We start from the raw sequence: 19,964 nt of genomic DNA on the forward strand, positions 1-19,964 counted from the left end.
TTTTTGCGACTCCACTTGGGGACACATTTAAAGTTTTTGCAATTTTCCGGACTGACTGACCTTCATTTCTTAAAGTAATGATGGCCACTCGTTTTTCTTTAGTTAGCTGATTGGTTCTTGCCATAATATGAATTTTAACAGTTGTCCAATAGGGCTGTCGGCTGTGTATTAACCTGACTTCTGCACAACACAACTGATGGTCCCAACCCCATTGATAAAGCAAGAAATTCCACTAATTAACCCTGATAAGGCACACCTGTGAAGTGGAAACCATTTCAGGTGACTACCTCTTGAAGCTCATGGAGAGAATGCCAAGAGTGTGCAAAGCAGTAATCAGAGCAAAGGGTGGCTATTTTGAAGAAACTAGAATATAAAACATGTTTTCAGTTATTTCACCTTTTTTTGTTAAGTACATAACTCCACATGTGTTCATTCATAGTTTTGATGCCTTCAGTGAGAATCTACAATGTAAATAGTCATGAAAATAAAGAAAACACATTGAATGAGAAGGTGTGTCCAAACTTTTGGCCTGTACTGTATATCGATAGTTATTTAATACATTAGCATAAAGACTGTTTTTTAAAGAGACTTTATTACTGCAGTGTGCTTTTGGAAAAATGCTGGATTGGAGAGGGTTGTTAACTATAACTAATAGTTTAGGGCAATAATGCTCGGAGTAAAGTGAAGCACTGCATAGATGTAAGTGTGTGGGAATCTTTTCTACCACTTTAGACTCATCTATGTTTCCAGCACCTTGCAAAGATTAAGTCAGGTGGAGGGGTGGATGTTGCAATATCTACAAGGAAGTCTTCAACCATTTCTGTGAAGGCTGACAATCACACGTCACTGTTTTTGAAAAGATCAGATTTGGATGTTGGACAATAGGGGCTTTCTCATGTAGTCTTAACAGTGAGGACATGCCACCAGTTGCAGTCGAGCATGGGCAGTGTGTCTGTGTGTTGGCAGGACAAGCCGCCTTAATACCTCTGAAGAGATCAGTAGTGTCTACTGACTAACAGTTGTGTAACAGTGAAGTCTGAAGCTGACTTCCCCCCTGAGGACAGAGGTCACGTCAGGGATATCAGGAGCTATTTATTGTGTAGAGGCATCAGCATCTTTGTATGAATCTATAGTATGGTCAGCACAATGTACAGAAGGCACCCCTGCAGGGATTGACTTTTCATTGTTATATTTTATAATTATATTAATATTGTTATGGTAATAATAGAATGATATTTTGGTTAAGTTCAGCTTTATCTTCATTCAGCTTTTTGGTTAAATGAAAGTGTTGTGCAAGTTCACACTCTGAAGTTCAGATCATACAGATTAAAATTTTGTTTGTGAACGCACTGAAGGGTTTTTTTTTTTAGTGTTTCCCTCAGTGAACTTACAGTTACTAACAGACATACAGCAGAACAAGAACAACAACAACAAAGCTCGACAAAGTCAATTCACATCAGTTTTATTCATGAGTATCCCTGTTTCACAAATCAAAAAATTGCCTCAAGGTGCTTTGCAATCTGTACAGCACATGGCATCCTCTGTCATTTCAAGGCAAGGCAAGATCAAATGTATTAATGTAGCACATTTCATACCCAAAGGCAACCAAAGGGCTTTTCAGATTAGTCAAATCACCATGTGATGATGCTCTCTCTCAGTCTTCTGTGTAAAAATATCCTTTAGTGAAGACAGCATGTTTCTGACTGGAAATCATTCACTGGAATCATACATGGCAATACAGTGATTTCCATTTCACCAAAATTTCACTTAAAACATTTTATTTAATTCCTTCCTTCCTTTTCTCTTTATGAGTCTGGACCAAGGGTCTGCAACCTTTGCCATTAAAAGAGCCATTTTTGACCAAAAATAATTTGAAAAAATCTGCATGGAGCCACAAAACATGTTTGAGCCTTATAATCAAGGTAAATAGCCTATTAAGTCTAAATTAGCATATACTTATGGTCTAAATAAGCATTTGTTAATATGTTTTACCACAAGGTGGACACAGTGCAGGGCACTATTAATAATTATCTGGTACTTAAATTTTGCAGAGCTGGCAGTGAGAGCAAACAAATCTGTCCACGCACTACTACATTCTCTATTTTATTCAATTTACTTTTTTGGACAGGGGCTAAAGAGCCACATGTGGCTCCGGAGCCACAGGTTGCCTACCCCTGGTCTGGACAGATGTGACTGTAAACTGAAACTTGACTGGTTGGTGGAGGCATACAACCACAAGGAAGTAATTCTAGTTTTGTCATTTAGATGACACCCTTCCTACTTTTATGAGTCAGTGCTGCCAAAATGTTGAGTTGGCTAGTCACATACATGCAAGCCCACATTCCTGGTGGAATTACTTTGCGACATGAACAAGTGTCTTTGAATTACAAACTGTTGTGCAGTCTTTGGTGTCTGTTAAAGATTGGCTGTAGGGTTTCTGACCCCTAGCAGCAATGTGGAGCAGGGTTTTTTGAATATAGGTCCATGCGTTATTAGTCTCAGATACCTAAAATTTAATTTTGATGGGTTATAATTACATGTTAACATATCCATTTTGAAATTTTGATGAGTTGCAAATAAATGCTACAACTCAGTATTCACTAGTCAAAATGTGAATTCTTTATTTCAACAATTAAATTCTCTGTAGTGGAAATATACACTGTTACCAACAATTGAATTGTTATTAGTGGCAATGTTCATTATAAATATCTTCAATTGTTCTTACATTACAGATAACAAAAATGGAAATCTAAATATCTAAAGTTCAATTCTTACTAGTCAAAATTACATTATGGATATGTTGGCTTGGAATTCTAACTAGTCAAAAAGCAACTGGTAATATGTACAATTCCTGTCACTGCTACAAATCAAATGTTAAAATGGCTTCCCATATTGTTACTAGTTATAAATGTAATCTCAGATATCCAAAGTGAAAACCTTTCCAGATATCCATAATGTTAATTTAGCAGATAACCACAATACATTTTTGGAAATCTGCAATTTATAGTCGGAATGCCAATTCTGGATATGGATAATGACATGTTTACTTGTTAAAATGTATTTTGGATGTTCAAAATGACATTATGGATATCTGGAATGGTTTTTCATTCTGGATATCTGAAATTAAAATTATGACTACTAACAACTGAACTGTAGATATCTGAAATGCAAATTAAATGCAAACCTACCCATCTACCTGGTGGTACACCCACCTTATCAACTACCACTACAGCACTGGTTAAAACAGCTTACCAAAGGGCCTCTAAAATCCTTTAAATGCATTAATCTGTTACTCTAACTGGACTTCCTGCGTGTATTTGTCTCACCAGTACGTTAAGTAATACTCCCCGACCAATGTGCATTGTTTTAACACATGGTTGTTTTAGATCTGAACATCCACTCAGCTTGTATCATTCTATGTGGCCTAGCCACAAAGAGTGCACGCTTTTGAGATTCTTAGCAAATTCACATCACCTTGCCACAAAGAAGACCATGTTAACCCAGTTGGCACTAGATGTCGATGTGATGTCAAATAGACTTTAGACTCTTATGTTGAACAGATGTTAAATGTTTGTTGGAATGAAAATTAGGTTCACGATACTTAAATGTTTAATGACGTTAGAGTTTTATGTTGTGTGGACATTATGATGTTCTGCAGATGTTGTTTTTTTCTCCATGTTTGTGGCCAGCTAGGAAGCAACAAGTTATACAGCTCACCTACAGTAATTACATTGTTGATCTGTTAAACAGCTGACTTATGGGTTGTAATGAAGGAAAAATGGTGCACATGCTTTATGTCTGACTATAATATCTCTTGTAGTTGTATACAATATAAATGAGTCATATTTGGTTCTCTGTACAATAAAGAATACAACAGTTTTCAGCAGAAAACAAATTTCAACTTTACATGGATTTACAGTATAAACAATCTTAAAAAAAACATTGGCTCTAAAAAAGGGAAAAGGTATAAAAAAAAATGTCAGTGCAGTACATATCAGATTTTCCTGGAACCAGTTTTAGTAGGACACACTCCTACATCTCTGTATTAGTTTTGTTCCTAACCTATCAGGCAGATGGTAGGCATGAATAGGCTTGGATATAGGCATGTCAACCGGCACCGAAACGGGGCTGTCCTCGCCTAGTGTAGTTGTTGTACTTGATATGAAAAACCTCTCATTCTTTTTTGGGTGTGTAGCATTTCCACAGATATCTATATCTGTCTCCAAATCGACATTTGGGCTGGAGAAGACTTGCCATCTCCTCAGAATCTTCTCCAGTGTATCTGTGGTTGACCCCCAAAGTGCTTCGTAGCACTTGGGTAAGAAATGGCAGAAGATGATGCCATAGCTAGACACTAGAATGGCTGAAGCCTGCACAGCAGTGCCTTGTTCACTGTTGGTGATATAGACTGGGACAAAACATACCCATACAAACAAGTACATCAGCATGCTAAAAATGATGTAGCCTGTTTCGCTAAACTCCTGAGGAACCTTCCTGCCTTTGACGGCCAGCAGGAAGCCAACAAATGCTAGGAGAGCTATGTAGCTCAGCATAATGCCAAAACCTATGTATGTGGCACCTTCACTACACTGTATTAGTTTCGTCATGCTTTGTGGGGATGGAGGTGTGTCATCAATACCAGGAGAATCAAAGATCAGCCAGAGAAGACAGATGATCCCCTGGAGAGAGGTTATGACGATGACAATTACAGGTGGTCGGTAAAGTTTGTGTAGTCCTTGGTTCGTCAGCTGACCAAACGGAAGGAAAGCCAGAATGGTACGAAAGGCCTTGACTATGATGCAGGAGACACACAGGGTGAAGCCCATGGCATACATTACCTGGCGGGCCCGGCAGAGATGTACATTGGGCTTGCCCATGAAACATATCACACTTGCGAAGCTCACTGACAGACCAGCCATCATCACACAGGACAATCTCACCTCCGCTCTTTTCATGGGTGAGGACTTTCTGTACACCAAAAAGATAATGAAGATAACTATCAAGAGCAAGTTGCCAAAGCCTGCAGCAGCCATTATGGCGATGGGATGAGGATCGCTCCATCGCATGTAGGACTCCAATCTTGGCTTGCACTGAGTCCAACCCTTGAGAGACCAGGTTCCATTCGGACACTTTTTGCAGATATGGAGATCTGTTAGAGAAAATGGTGATGAACATATTAGCCAAAATAAGGCCATTGCGTGTATGAGTGTATGCATCTATCTGTCCACAGCTAATCTTGCAAACTACTGGACCAAGTAGCCTTATGTTTGTGTATGCATTTATGACTGTATGGTCAAAGCTCCATTGTGGTTACGTTGATTCACAATTATGGCCGGTTAACTGTTTGTACCATCACTCCTGGCTCTTCTTAATGGTTGGTAGTTTTCTGGAAATCAGCTAAAAACAACAAGCTTTACTGTTGCAAGCCACATTTTGGTCTTTGTCATGGTTCAAAAACTGCCATCCATAAAATGGTTTGGTCAATACACAGTGAGTAAGTCAATTGCTTTTGTTATCTTCACCACTATCTTGACTGCAAGGTAACAATTCCACCAGCCATAGCTGTACCACATTCCGGCCACCATCGCTGCAACCCAGTTTTGTTCCTTCTGCCACATGGTGTCATACCACACCTGGTAACATTTAAGAAGTGGAGTGTTTTGCCTGCCCAATTTTGCAGACTTGCAGATTTTGTTGATTTGGTTACTTTTTTCCTTAATATTTGTGCCTCTACTCTAGTAGGTCGCCATGTAAATAAATCATGTCTTTTTTTATGGTAAATGGACTTGCACTTGTATTGGGCCTTTCTAGTCGTGTGACCACTCAGGGCACTTTTACACTACATGACATTCACCCATTCATACACTGGTGGCTGAGGCTACCATAAGGTGCCACTTGCTACTCAGTGAACCAGTTCACATGCACTCACGCGGGGCTCAGTGTCATGCCCAAGGATACTTCAACATGCAGAGTGGAAGAGATGGGGATCTTCTGATAAGTCGATGACCCGCTCTACCTCCTCAGCCACAATTATTATTTCCTACTTTGTTATGCTGTAGCCTACAGGCAGAGTTAAAAGTCCAGCTATAAACAATGAGCAGGAAAACTGGATCTGCTTTTGCAACCCACCATGGCTCTGTCAAAAACAGATGAGAGCCATATTTTTCTTTGCTTTTTGGGTGTTTCTGAAAACATGCTGCACCATGTAAGATGGAATTATTACAAGAATTGTCTAGAGTGGCTGTGGTCAGCCCTGGCAGCCGTCTGGCAGACATCAGCACTCTCTTTTTATTTGAAAACAGACCTCATATAGACAGCATTATTCAAATGTATGCCAAGCGTACAGGCACAGCCAAAATTTCACCTCTCAGAGACCTGTTGTCTCAAGTCGGTTTATATTTTGATAGGCTATTTGTACATTTTCCTACATAAAATAATGCACTCACACTTATTCGTAGGATATCCTACAAACCATTCTATGAGGATACTTTGATTTTGAAGGTAAATTGTAACATTAAAATCAATTGGTCAGACAAGCATACTCTTTGGATGAACTGTACAGCACTTTGGTCAACCGAGGTTGTTTTTAAATGTGCTATATAAATAAATTTTGACTTGACTTGACTTGATACCATAGGCATCTGAATAGGTCCCCATTTTATGAGGATACTTGAAGCTAAACTTTAACATTGAAGTCAGTTAGTCATTCAGGCATACCATAGTCATCTGAATAGGTCCCTTCTGCACACAGGGTGCAGTTGTAACAGCAGGATACATTCAAGATCTTCTTTACCCAGCCAGGGGCGCAGGGCGCTGAGCATCTACACTGAGGGATCTGAGAAAGCAAGACAGAACAAGAGTGATCAGTCTGAGGAGAGATGGCCTGTACATTTTTAAGTAATTCTTTCTTCCACTAAAGATTGTCTTTCTAAAAAGCTGAAACACACTGAGGTTTATAGGGGAGACCAGGGACAGTTGTAGAATTTTCCCAGTAAATAAAAAAACATTAATCAATCAAATACTCAAATGAAAAAGATTGTGACTATTCATTCTTTTTTTGTTTTTAAACAACAATAACCTTTTATCTTTAGGCCACATGATTAAAAAAACGATTGGAAGCTGTAAAATTATAATGCAAGGATATCATTTATGGGTAGAACAAAAACAGTATACTCCAATAAGTTTCAGCATGACATTAGAATGGATGAGTTTGAGGACAACCTGAAACTCATCCATTCTAGGCAGAATGTGTAATGCAGAATCCATCTTCATCAGATGAGTCCTGAATTTACTGTCTCTACCTGTATTGGGGTTTTTTTGTCCTTAAAATTAAAATTTTCTGAGCTTTAGACCTGCTTTTTCACTCACTATTAGCATGCAGTTGATTATCATTGACTTAGCATCTAGTGTATTGAGACCTTCAGAATTTTAAAATATAAATGAAATTGGCTCAGGGACGGTTGTAGCAAGGCATTACAATGGCCTTAGTATCACCAGCTATGTTTTAGTTTGACATGTTAGCCATTTCTCATCTGAGCTCACAAAACAGTGATTCCAGGCATTTGATCTTTGGACAGTATCCAAAAAACACGTGATAGAAAAGTTAAATTTCTACCTCAAAAAAAGCACTTTTCTATGAAACTACCTCTAGGAGTTTAAAATGTGGTTCCTTTTTTGAAAGCAAGAAGACAATCAAACTGAGCATGTGCACAGTTAGTGCAGTTACTTTAACTTGTTTCTGATTTGAGGAATTCCAGGTGTCATAACCATCCCAATTAACGTCTGTCTCTGGCCTCACCATTGTAAAAAATATAAGAGTATCTGTTAATGAAAAATGAGCCCTTTCTTGTCAGAGGTCGCGCTATAGTGCTGCTACGAAGTCCCTTCTTTATGCTACCTTTGCAGTTTTACACAGAGCCAAACAACGGCAGCATCATGCTGCTCCAGTGTATAATTTTATACAGCAAGCTGGCATCACGGAAGGAAAAGAGGCAGGCCTGTGACAGTGACAGGCATGACATAGAACATATGCGTTGGCAGCTGTTCTTATTTGAGTTAGCTGCTAACTGCTAACAGCTACTTTTAAAATCTCCCATGAGGGTTGCAGGCATAACACATTGTAAAAACATCACACCTGTGCCGCCCATGATCCGTCCTGCCAGCTGCCCTGTTCATACAGACATCTGTTACTGCCCCCAGTGCTGCCCTAAAGGCGAGACAACTCTGTCCCCCTATTCCGTGATTTTACCTTTCATACAGAACAGAGAGGCGGCATAATGGTGTAAAATTCCTGCCGTGAAAAGCCAGTATAAAGGGGCTATAGAGACTATATTGTTTGCATTCAACAGCTACAGCTTCCCTGTGTCTTAAGGCCCTAACACACCAAATCGACGGTCGGCCGTCGACCAAAGTCGGGCTAGTTTTTGCACCGTCGGCACTTCGGGGTCGGCGGCGGCTTTTCAGCCGATTGAGTATGTTGAATCGCCGGCGGAGCTCGTCAGTGAGAGAGATCACTCTGATTGGCTGTTCAGGTTTTATTTCCTCGCTCCTGTAGCGAGTGAATCTTCCTGTTGTGAAACCGAGGCTTCCTCCTCAGGCTCCACTTCACTCAGCTGCCCACAGACTTGCTGCTTTTTCCCACTTTAACCTGAATAACAAACCGGAGCTAGCTAGGAGCGGCTAGCGGAGCGTTAGCCGCAGCATGACTGGAGGGAAGCACAGGCAGTTAGACTCTGCTAGCCTCCCAGCTAGCCTCGGCTTTCCGTTTAGATTCAAACAGAGGGCTGGGGCTAGCTGGGAGCGGCTAGCGGAGTGTTAGCCGCAGCATGACCGGAGGGAAGTTGCCTACGGGTTACATCTGTAACAGGAAACCGATGGAACTGGGAGCTGGCGATGTTTTTATTCCCACAACTGTTCGCACCATTTTGGTATTCCTCTGTTTACCTACAGCAGCTGACGAGGGTGTGTCGTGAGCCTGAGCCGGTGTTCACGCTGTAGTAGTAGGTTTGTATAGGGCTAGTACATCTTTTTCCTCACTAATAATAGCCTACTGGTTCTCTGTTGGAAACAGCCGGTGAAGTTTTCGTTAGCCGTTGCTATCCTGCGCACCTGCACGGCGTGGCGATGAACTGTCTTATTGATTTCTGTTCGCGTGCTGCCTTGCGGGCCTGCACGGCGGAGTGATACTGGCCAGAAAATAGTCCCAATTGATAGCAAGGTCTGATGTAATGCGGGGATGTTGTAAAATTATTGAAATAGTCTAACAAAACACATGCATACTTTTTTGTAGCTTAAAACTTTTTGGTTACGTGTCCCCCTTATATCTTCAGAACTACTTTTTCTCCGGTAAGCTACGGGCCATTTCTCAGAGCAGGAGGCTCGTTGAGAGTAGTGACACCGTCACATCAGAGCTACAGATGGTCAGCGTTTCACACAACTTCATGTCCAAAAACCCCAACTATCACTTTAAGCACAGTCTCCTCTCAAAGGCCTCAAAGTGTTGCACTCTGTAACACTGGTATGACTGAGGGATTGTCTGTTTTGGAGAGCTATGATTATTCCACCATCACAGAGGGGTTCTCAGAGTGTTTTATGATCTAACAAGCAGTTTAAAGCACGAGGGCCGTAATGAGCTGATTACCACTTGCCCTCATCTCTTGACTCAGGTACTGCCTTGCCTAAGGATAGTGACTACACTGACTACTGCAGCAGTCAAACCTATGAATGGATGCTGTAAGTATGGTGATGTCTTACCGTGGTATTGCCTGTTGAAAGCCAGGTGAAATTTTTAATATTGAGTTTAATTTCTTTTTTAAGGACACTATAATTCCCAATCCTGAGAAAGCTTCTGTGGTCTCCATCTTTTTCCCATGTGATCAAATCATAAAAATTTACAAAATCACCATATTCATCAAAGTAGAAATTGTGGTTGTCATACTCAAAGTTAACATTCTTCAGTTCTTGAAGAAGCTGCAAAGCAAAGGGGAGAATGGCAATTAAAATGGTCCTTTTGCAGTGGTTGGTAACCGTAGTATACAATTTCCCACTATCTAACTATAATTCACAAGAATTCTAAGGGACAGAAACACACACAACACTGTAATTCCTACATTATAAGGAAGCTACACTTACAAATTTAAATCTGTTTTCTTCTGTGGATGATATCAGTACTCACCTTCCATGGTTGGAAGTCAGTTTCTCCCGAGCATGAAGAACTGTTGCACTTTAGTAACTTTTTGAGAGCATGTGCTACAGCCTGCACAGCTACTTTGTGAAGGAAGGCTTCACTGGTATCCACAGCCTTTACAAGATAGTCATCAGTTTGCTCTTGGGGATCCATGAAATTACATGCATTGCCAGATTTCATTTCCAGGAGATCAGGTGGGGGACAATAGGATGGAGGCTTGTTTGAAAAACATTCTGGGGTACAGTTGAATCTCAGGTTCTTGTATTTTTCAATGAAGAGGTTATACCCTCCTGGGGTTGCTGTGAGATTCTTGAGATAATTATCAAATGATTCACTCTTGTGTGAAACAAAAGTAAAGCCCAAGATGTCCCCAACCTTGTTGATGCCAACCATGTGGGCAAGGGACATGCTCCTGGACCAGGCATCACTGGCAATCCAGATCCTTGATGTGTTGGTACTGATCATTTCCTTAAAGAGGGCCTTCACCAGCTCTTCCCTAATGATCAGCAGTACCACGTGGGCAGTGGAGGAGCGGATCTGCTGGGCAACTTGCTTCATACGTTGATTGCTTTCTGAATGATCGAGGTAATGAGGCAGCATCTCTTGGAAGGCCAAACATACACTATTTTCCTCAGCAGCCCCAAGGAAGCTCTGGAAAGCTGCTCTGCCATATTCGTCGTCACCATACACAACCCCAACCCAGTTCCAGCGATAGTAATGCATAATTTTGGCCAATGCTTCGGTCTGATGCTTATCACTAGGAACAGTGCGCATAAAAACTGGGTAGCGTGTCTTATCACTCAGCTCTGGTGAGGATGATGTGCTGCTCAGCTGAAAAGGAGATATAATTTATACAGAAATTATTTAAAATACACACAAAATAAAAAAATAAATATAAACTGTAAGCATGGTTTACATTTGTCAATCACATTCCTAGAATGTGTAATGGCACCCAAAAATCCTCCCAAATCCCCAAATTTCCAACCAACACATTTTGTTTTATTTTTAAATGACAAAATTAAGGAGTACATCTTTATATCTTAGTGGTATTAGTAATATTACTATATCTAACATAGTACTAAAATAGTACAAATGTTACCAACAGCCCACTACAAACTTCTGAATCAAATTTAAAAATACAATCACAAGCAGTGATTCTGGCGTTCAGGCCACCATGAATGATCAAAAGTTTTGACGGTTTTTGACATCTGCATTAAAGATAACATGTATTATGACAACTGGACAGACGCTCATTCATTTACGACCAATCCTGCGCTGGGGTGTGCTTTCCTTCAGCAACGCCAATACCCCCTATCAGCCAATTTCAAAAACTTTCCAAAAAAAATCCATAGAGAAGAACAGGTGTGAATTTGGATGCACTATGTGTCATTCGGGCCCATAGGGTTAAAAATATAATTTGGTGAGTTTTGGACAAACTGTTCAGATTTAAGGTGCGTACGTTTGGAACTGATGGTGCCCCCACATGAGTGATTTTAAATAGTTTTACACATGTGTTTTAACATTGTTATGTAACATATTGTTTCAATTTTTGATTTATAGTCTGATTTGTATTAAGCCATGCCCATTTTTTTGCATTTATACTTTCAGGGTATGTTTCTGGTACAGATGTGGAGAAATCATGGCAGTTTCGTGATGATTGGCCCAACAGTTGCCACGTCCCTTTTAAAGTTTATTGGTAAATATCTGGGAAAACTAAATATGATATCAATAGGCTTTATGCAACTTCTGATAAGCGTGGTCCAGTAATGATCCAGAGAAAATTTGATAGGATTCAGACCCACAGTTAGGTGGAGATATCAAAGATGTTTTTAAAAAAATTTTAAAATGCCATGTTGGCACCACCTAGTGAGCAATTTCAAAATAGTTTTACACACATGGTCTAACATTTTCATAAAAACATATTCTGGGAGTTTTGTAATGACTGGACAAATTATTTCTGATTTATTGTCTGACTTGTGTTATTCGTTAGAGGCTGATTTTGGTACAGGTACTTTAGGTACTTAAAGGAGCCACGCCCCTTTAAACGTCACTGGTCAATATCTTCAAAACGCGATAAAATAAACTGGAGCTTTTGATAAACTTGAATCAATAATGATCTATTGGTAAAAATCTGACCCATGGTTTGGGAGGAGATGTCAAAAATGTGTTTTTCAAAAAAAATTTAAATGCAGGAAAATTTTGTCAGGTGGACCTCAGCCATTTGGGCTTGAACCCCTAAATTTGCTTGTTTTGGGCCTTACCAAGAGTTAGACAAGGAAATCATACCAATTTAATCTCTGACTTCAGATTGTTCCAGGATATGCTTGACTGTAATACAAACACAGGAAGCTAGCGTAAACAGCTAGCTTCTGACAAAATGCCGAAGATATCCCTTTCAGCTGTTCCAAATTTGTCTTATTTTAATGCTATAGCAAGCTAGGCAGCTATATTAAAAAAAAAACACTTGTGTTATATAATTGGAAAAATCCTGCCAATTCATTATGGGAATAGGACTTCTCAGGTGTTGCATGGGCCTATCAGTACCTGATCTGTCACGGCTGGCTGTTCGATACTTTGCACGTGCAACCCTCAACTGTGATAGTTTTTCGATCAGCGTGACGAGGAAGTGGCTGACTTCTTTATGCTATGCATTTCAGAATCTTGGAGTAAATACACTATGGCTGCGGTTTCTGATTTATTGTAATGAATATGAATTAAAAAAACAACAACCTTTTGGTTCTTTTGCTCTGAGGAACCTTACAGACTAAAACAATACGAATAAGTTACATGGTAATTGAGGAATGGACATCAACAGCCCACTTTCATACATCACAAAAAGAAGTCTTAATCAGTAACATTTTGAATTAAACATCGTTTTTCTGGAGCTAATGATGGAAGTCGCCAGCACAGATCAGGCACTGATGGCGCTGTTGTACTGTAAAAAAATCTACACATGTAAATATGACAGCTTTGGAGTCTCTGGAAGGTGTCTTTGATGAAGCTGGGCTGACCATTTCCCTCTGCTTTCATTATATGTGCTATTCAGTGATAAACATTATCTGTTCATTGCTTCTGTTATTAGTGGTAATAAGCCTCATAGATATGGTGAAGACGGCCCTGCTCCACCCACTGATAGGTTCAGAAGGCTGTTATCAGCCTATTCAATGTTTATTACCAGTTCATTAGATTCCACTTTCACTTTCCTTAGTGTTATTCACCAGAACCAATATGGTTAGGTTTAGAAAAAGATCATGACTCAAATCCTGGTGAAGCAACTATGTGTGACCCATCTGCCACCACTCTCTTTCACCATATGTGAAAGTACTTTCCTGCAGAAAGCCCCTCTAGCAGAAAGTTTAATTTCCTGGCTCAATAATGGCCTTCTCAACTAAGCAGTAGGTATGGCAGGCCTCTACTAATCCATATGTATGACCCTTATCATCCCTAAAAACTGCCTTAATAGCCTCAAATTGATCATCCAACTCCCTATAAGAAGCCACAGATTTTTCCCTAATTTGTTGTAGTATGTTGCAGCTTAAACATTAAAGCCTCCACAGCTAACACCAGTGCATTAATCACCCAGAAATTCTTATGATAGCTGAATGAGTGATCATGAATGACAGTGGCAGTAAAATGTATCAGCCTGTTCTCATTACTAGGTCGTCAAATGTAGACGCTTTGTCACACCCCTGTAAACCTTGTTGCCTTAACCTAACCATAACCATTTCACAACATTAACCACACATTACGACATTTCACCCAGGAGACAACTGTGCGTCACATACGGATGCGAAAGGGTCATTCTTAAGGAGATGCAAAGGGTGCCTTCGGCGTCAGTATCACACCGACGGACATGAGAAAATGTCAGTATTTGACGACCTGTGATGAGAACATGTTGAATGTACTTGCTAAAGAGACAGTATTTGTGACTTACTAGAGGGACCATGTACACATTGAGCAGTCTGGCCACAGCAATGGTCACCTCAGAGTATACAGCTCCCAAAATAATCTTGACTCTGGGCCTGTAGTCGGTGTAGTCGCATTCCACATCTAGAGAGCTGTTGACTGCGAGCATGGGTCCCACATTCTGTAATGCCTTGCTTGCAGAGGAGCATGTGTCACACAACAAATATCCAAGATGCACTCCTGGGAGGAAGCCAGCTGCATTTATCTTCTCAATTTCATGGATTGCAGCCAAGGATCTCATAAATGACTGCAGATCAAAGCTGAAAATGGACAATGTAGAAAAACATTGATTTCTCTGTGCTAGAGGCAAAAGAAGCAAGCTGTATACACATGTACATCTTTTAAGACATTTTGATTCGAGGTGTTTTAGTTTATAGAGGAAGTCTTCAAAAGACCATGATGGGGAAACCTCCAGCTGAACTTTCTGAAGATCAGAAATCTTTGTTTAGAAGTCATCAAGATCAAAGCACTGAAAAAAGGTGGGAAAAGACCACATCCTCAGACCTCGAATAAGTGAAAAAGTAAAATTCCAGAAGTACAATTTACAGACACATGTACTCCAAGCGGAAAAAAGTGGAAAAGAGGTAGGCTATGTAGTCAATTGAAAATTAGAATGATACATCATGGAAAAAAATGGTTACAAATCATCTTTCCCTCTCATAAATCGTAAAATTGTTGCCAAATAAACTTTTTTTTCAATGTAATAGCACTAAGACTGTGTCCTCTTTGTTTTTTTCTCAGTCTCAAGACAATAGAGGTGAATAGAATTTAATTTATGGTGCTCACAGTATTGATTAATTACATTGAGACCTAAAAAGGTAACACCCTATATGAAGACCACATCTATTTTATAAGGTCATTCATAGTGAATTATAATGCATTTAAAATGCTCTACAACTACACTCACAAACACACATAATGCTCCCTGATGAACTATATCAACAATCACAAAATAGATGCGACTAACAATGAATTAAGTGTCAAGTGTCTTATGGATGCTCGTGACTAGTTGTAAATGAGAGGATGACTGATGGGGCTTATAATATCTATACTCACCTGTATACACCTCAACCATCAACTGTAGTAAGGACTCAGTATGTGATCATAGTTGATGCAGTATCACCAGTTAAAGTGAAGTATATTGATGCACATAATGATGCTTTCTTCATCACAGCGTTTCATTGTTGATGTTAAGTAAAGTGTGATGCATTTTCAAACGAATCTATTCTGCTTCATAAGTGATTAATGCCTACCATACACTAGAATACTTTAAAAAAGACTGAAGCCTGACACCCTCTCACATCTAAAGGACATTAGTCAGAGAGCTTTAAGACACAGAAGCAGATTTTTCAAAAACTGGGCATCTTGCAAAGTCACTATTTGCAAGATTGTTAGCTTCAAAAAGGAAAAAAAAAATAGAAATTGTTGCAGCTTTTTAAAATCCCCAAGGGATATACTTTACTATAGCTAGTTAGCAAGCTAACAACTTTCCCCATTTCAAACAAGGCTGCTAGGTAAGCTAAGCTACTGGAATGTTTGCAATAGCCCACAAACTAACTGTACATTTCAGCTGAGGATTTCTTCTTTCTAGCTAGCTAGCTTCTAGCTTAAGTAATATGGACTGGTTAATGCCACTAAAGCGACCGTGTCGTTTCTCTTAGAATGAGGAAAAGGAGGAGAAAATGGAGTTGTGGAGTGAACAGGAGTGCCTCTTTGACATGTCCTCGCATTTGTGCTACAATAGAGAAGGGAAAGAAAAAGTGGATAGAATTTGTTGTAGCCCAAAAAAATCCCCTGCAAGTATGCTGTATGCTATAGCGAGCTAGCTAACCACCGTATAGGCTAGTTGCAAGCTAACATTAGCTACTGGAATGTTAGCCTATGAGCTAACTGTATGTTTCAACTACAGATTACTAGCCTCAAAAATCACATCATGTAACCACTTAAATAAGTAAAGCTAGAAATCTTCAGCTGAAATATACAGTAAACATTCAAGAAGCATTAATGTGCAAGTAGGTTAACCTTGTTTGGGATGGGGCTGGTGGTTAGCTAGCTCTGTGACACTCACTGGGGATTTTCAAGGGCTGCGACAATTTCTCTCCACGTTTTTTACCTTTTTGAAGCTAACAGTCTTGCAAATAGTGGGTCTACAAGATGCCCAGTCTTTGCAAAATCTGCTCCTGTGACTAAAAGCTCTTTGACTCATGGCATTAATCACTTATATATATATATATATATATATATATATATATATATATATATATATATATATATATATACAACAGTTAGTTCCGGCCAAACAATTTGATTGGCCAGGAGACATTCAAAACATGACGATATTGGAGTACAACATCATGGTTTGTTTACTCTCTGAATGTAGGCTATTACTCCGCATCAAACAGCTGATCAATGCTGACGCGTTGCCATGGCAACATTCTAACTACCGCTGCGCTCAAGTAACATTTACGAGTCTGGCCTACTTCAGAGAAAACATGGATTTCTTAAAAATATCAGTTTTGAACTGAATTACGAGTGGTCATCAGGGGCCGGTTGCACCAACTGGTCTTAAGCCTGGTCTTAAACTAAGTCGGTCGTAACTTGGAGTTCTAAATCCGACCTAATAGTTACGCCGGTTGCACCAACAGGGCTTACGCCTGGTCTTAGCTACGCTGGTTTTAGCTGTGCGCGTCCATGTGAATGCCCCCGGAATGCCCCACGCGGCCTGCCTAGAGGAGCGCGGTGACGTTAAATGACGCGCCGCTGAATCACCCAGTGTGCTTGACAGATGACAATTGACAGTTGACAGCCCCTCTCATCTGTGTTGACAGTTTATTTACAGTTTAAGATTTGAAGAAAACATTAAGGATCAAGGAAAAACTTTACCGACACTGAAATTAGAAAATGAATCAAGTTGTACAGCCAGCACAGAGACGTAGCCTATCACAATTAAGAAAAAACAGTCGGTATGGGCAGAGATAACGGGGCACATCAATACGTGTTCACACTCTGACTGCCCTCAAACAGAGGCTGACATGAGGAAGAAGTGGAAAGATCTTCTCAGCAAGGCAAAAAATACATCTCCAAAAAAAATCATCCAACTGGCGGGGGTCCTCCCCGAAAACCTCAATTTACAGTGACATCATTGTTGACGTAGCCTATTTGGGAAGGATTCCCCTGCCTGATGGGAAGGCCGGTGGTAGTGCTGCGTTGCAGCCCAACACAAACTGTAAATCCGGTGACAGCTCTTCAATAAATTCAAACTGATCTCTCCTACCGAAGTGAAACCTCTCAATCAGCTCCTTGTCATTATATAGGCTATGTCCAATTGCGTCTGTCCCTAATTACCCTCTCCCGTCTAAATGCCCGCTCGTATACAGACGGTGGATGAGACGTGCCATAACCAAGTTGCGCTCTCTGCGCTCTAGAGCACATGAGAGCAGCTTGATAATGACCTTACGCCTGCTCTTGACTAGGCGTGAGATTTAGTGAGAAGAAGGCTTACGCCCTGTTGGTGCAACCGGCGTAACTACAGGTTGGACTTAGAACGCCAAGTTACGACCGACTTAGCTCAAGACCAGGTTTAAGACTAGTTGGTGCAACCGGTTTGTCAATAGGAAGTAGCGTGGGTGGGGGGTGGGGGGCTGCCGTCACAGCCGTGACGATATCACAGTACAACATCACTCCCTCTCGTGTGATAGGCTATTGCTTAAATATGTGTGTGTGTGTGTGTGTGTGTGTGTGTGTGTTTGTGTGTAGATATGCTGAATAATCTGGCTAAGTATTATAACTACTTTCTACCAAAGGAATGGTGAGGTATCTGTGAACATCACAAACTCCTTTCACCTCCGTCGAACTGTGGTGGTTGGGGTAGAGACAGATATTTCAAACTCTCTGACTGCAGAGATAGCTACCACTGGAGGGAAGAGTCAACATGTGTTTTTCATTTAACCCGACAGTTATCTTTCTGGAAATTTTAAGCTTCTCTTTGTTTAGGTTAAAATGCTATAGCCTAAATAAGCTGATGGCACACTAAAATGTACGTGAATTCCACCAGAGATAAATACTCATAATTTTACCATTCTCATATGGTTCTAAGAAAATTCTGACCAACCATTAATATTGCATTTGGACTGAATGCTATGGTTGGCCGAGCGTCCTGTCTGTCTTCCCCATGTGGAGGCCTCTGACTGACCTAACTGCTCGCGTAAAGCAAAACATGTTTCCTCTGTTAGCTGGATGGGTTTGCAAACCCTGTGAAATCTGGAACATGGGCTGAGGTGAAAGGACCTGTTGTTAGTTTTACTCATTAAAGTGGTATTTATTAATAATTCAGTGAGCCTACTTTGTAAAGAGGGCCTCTGATAAAGGCACATTAGGCTATGTGTTATTTATGACGTATAGTTTTAATTTATTGAGGAATGACTTCTTTTCGTACATTGATTGATCAATCAATCAAGTTAAAATTAATAGTAAAAAACTGACAACAGAAATGTACCCAAGTGCTCTCAAATACAAAAACAGAACAAATTAAGTCAAAAAGAGATCATATGACAGAAACATGTAGACTGAACCAAGAGGTTATGACACCTACCCCTCTCAAAATACATAGGCTACATGATAAGACTTGTGAAAATATACATCATCAAGTTATCCATGTACACAAATTTGCCCCTTGTGTTTCTTTTTTTGTAATTCATGTAGCATAAAGTATATCACTCATATTGTGTTATGTTATTTTGTTATGTTTTTAAAAATGTATGAGCCACAGTTCACATTGTTGATTTTCTTTATCAAGTGTTAATGAATATGGCTGTATGAAATGGGGGTTTCCAAAAATAATTTCATTCCAAATATCAGCCATTTCTTAAAATTACTGAAAATATTTTTTCTCACAATTACTAATAACAGTACAACCCACATAGTTCAAATGCAAGACATACTTCCTGACACATACATAAATAGAATCTAATGTATCTGTTCTCGTACTCACTCTGAGCAGTGGAAGCTTTCAGGTCTAATCCGTTCTTGGAGACCGGTCACTTTTCGATGAGAAGGCAGCATCATACCTATTATAACGTCCCCGGGGGCTTCAGCCCCGCAGATGGGCTCAGCAAAGTCACATCCATCCACACTGCTCAGTATCATCAGGGCCAAGAAAAGGCTGCACAGTATCTGCATCTTGAATGGTGCAGGTGAAGAGGCACATCTAGGACGTGTCTCTCACGTGGAATCTGGAAGGTACTAAACATAGAGTGTTCTGCAAACCTGTTTTAAAGTGGAACTGAAAAGAATGTTTTATGTGAGAAATGTTGCCCTGCAGGCACTTCCTTGTGTGCATGCTCAAGGAAGTGCCTGCAGGGAAGTATCAAATAAAAACTTTAATTAACACAATTGTCGGATAGAATAATGAAGATGATCGTTTCTGTGGTTGCTGAAGTAGGGTCAAGGCACTTGGGAGTGGGTGTCTCAGTAAATGAGTGATTGGATCAACCAGTCAAAAAATGCTGGTTGTTTATTTGCCCCATATTCTGATAAAAGCAATGTCATTCTCATAACTGTTAGCTTTTTGAACTGGTATGCTCTTTGTTTCATGTGACAGCTCTGCAACAACTGTGTTGGTGTTTATGCCTTCAACTTGGCTGGGCTCTCTCTTTTTTTCCACTGAAGTCTGAGGGTGGAGTGCCTAGCTTCTATTAGAATAATGAATAATTTGTTGTCAGACCTGAATTAACCATGCCAAAAAATCTGGCAGGACAAGAAAACATGTCAGTAGGGCGGCAGGCATAAGATGCTGGAGCCAGTAAACACTGGC

The 19,964-nt window shown here is 40.1% G+C and overlaps 2 protein-coding genes across 3 annotated transcripts in view; one reads left to right on the plus strand and one right to left on the minus strand.

Annotated features, from left to right (window-relative positions):
• Positions 1-19,964, plus strand: part of LOC125897389 (xaa-Arg dipeptidase-like) — a 649,571-nt gene that overhangs the window by 391,756 nt on the left and 237,851 nt on the right. The window lies entirely within an intron of this gene.
• On the minus strand, positions 1,483-19,370 carry LOC125897358 (G-protein coupled receptor family C group 6 member A). The gene is made up of 6 exons (XM_049590658.1): positions 19,143-19,370; positions 14,121-14,412; positions 10,175-11,017; positions 9,754-9,969; positions 6,718-6,835; positions 1,483-5,149 (listed from the first exon to the last, which is right to left on the minus strand). Exons 1-6 carry the CDS (start codon positions 19,328-19,330, stop codon positions 4,017-4,019), a joined length of 2,790 nt encoding a protein of 929 aa, XP_049446615.1. The 5' UTR covers positions 19,331-19,370; the 3' UTR covers positions 1,483-4,016.

This window comes from Epinephelus fuscoguttatus, linkage group LG11, assembly GCF_011397635.1.
Source record: "Epinephelus fuscoguttatus linkage group LG11, E.fuscoguttatus.final_Chr_v1".
NCBI classification, from domain to species: Eukaryota; Metazoa; Chordata; class Actinopteri; order Perciformes; family Serranidae; genus Epinephelus; species Epinephelus fuscoguttatus.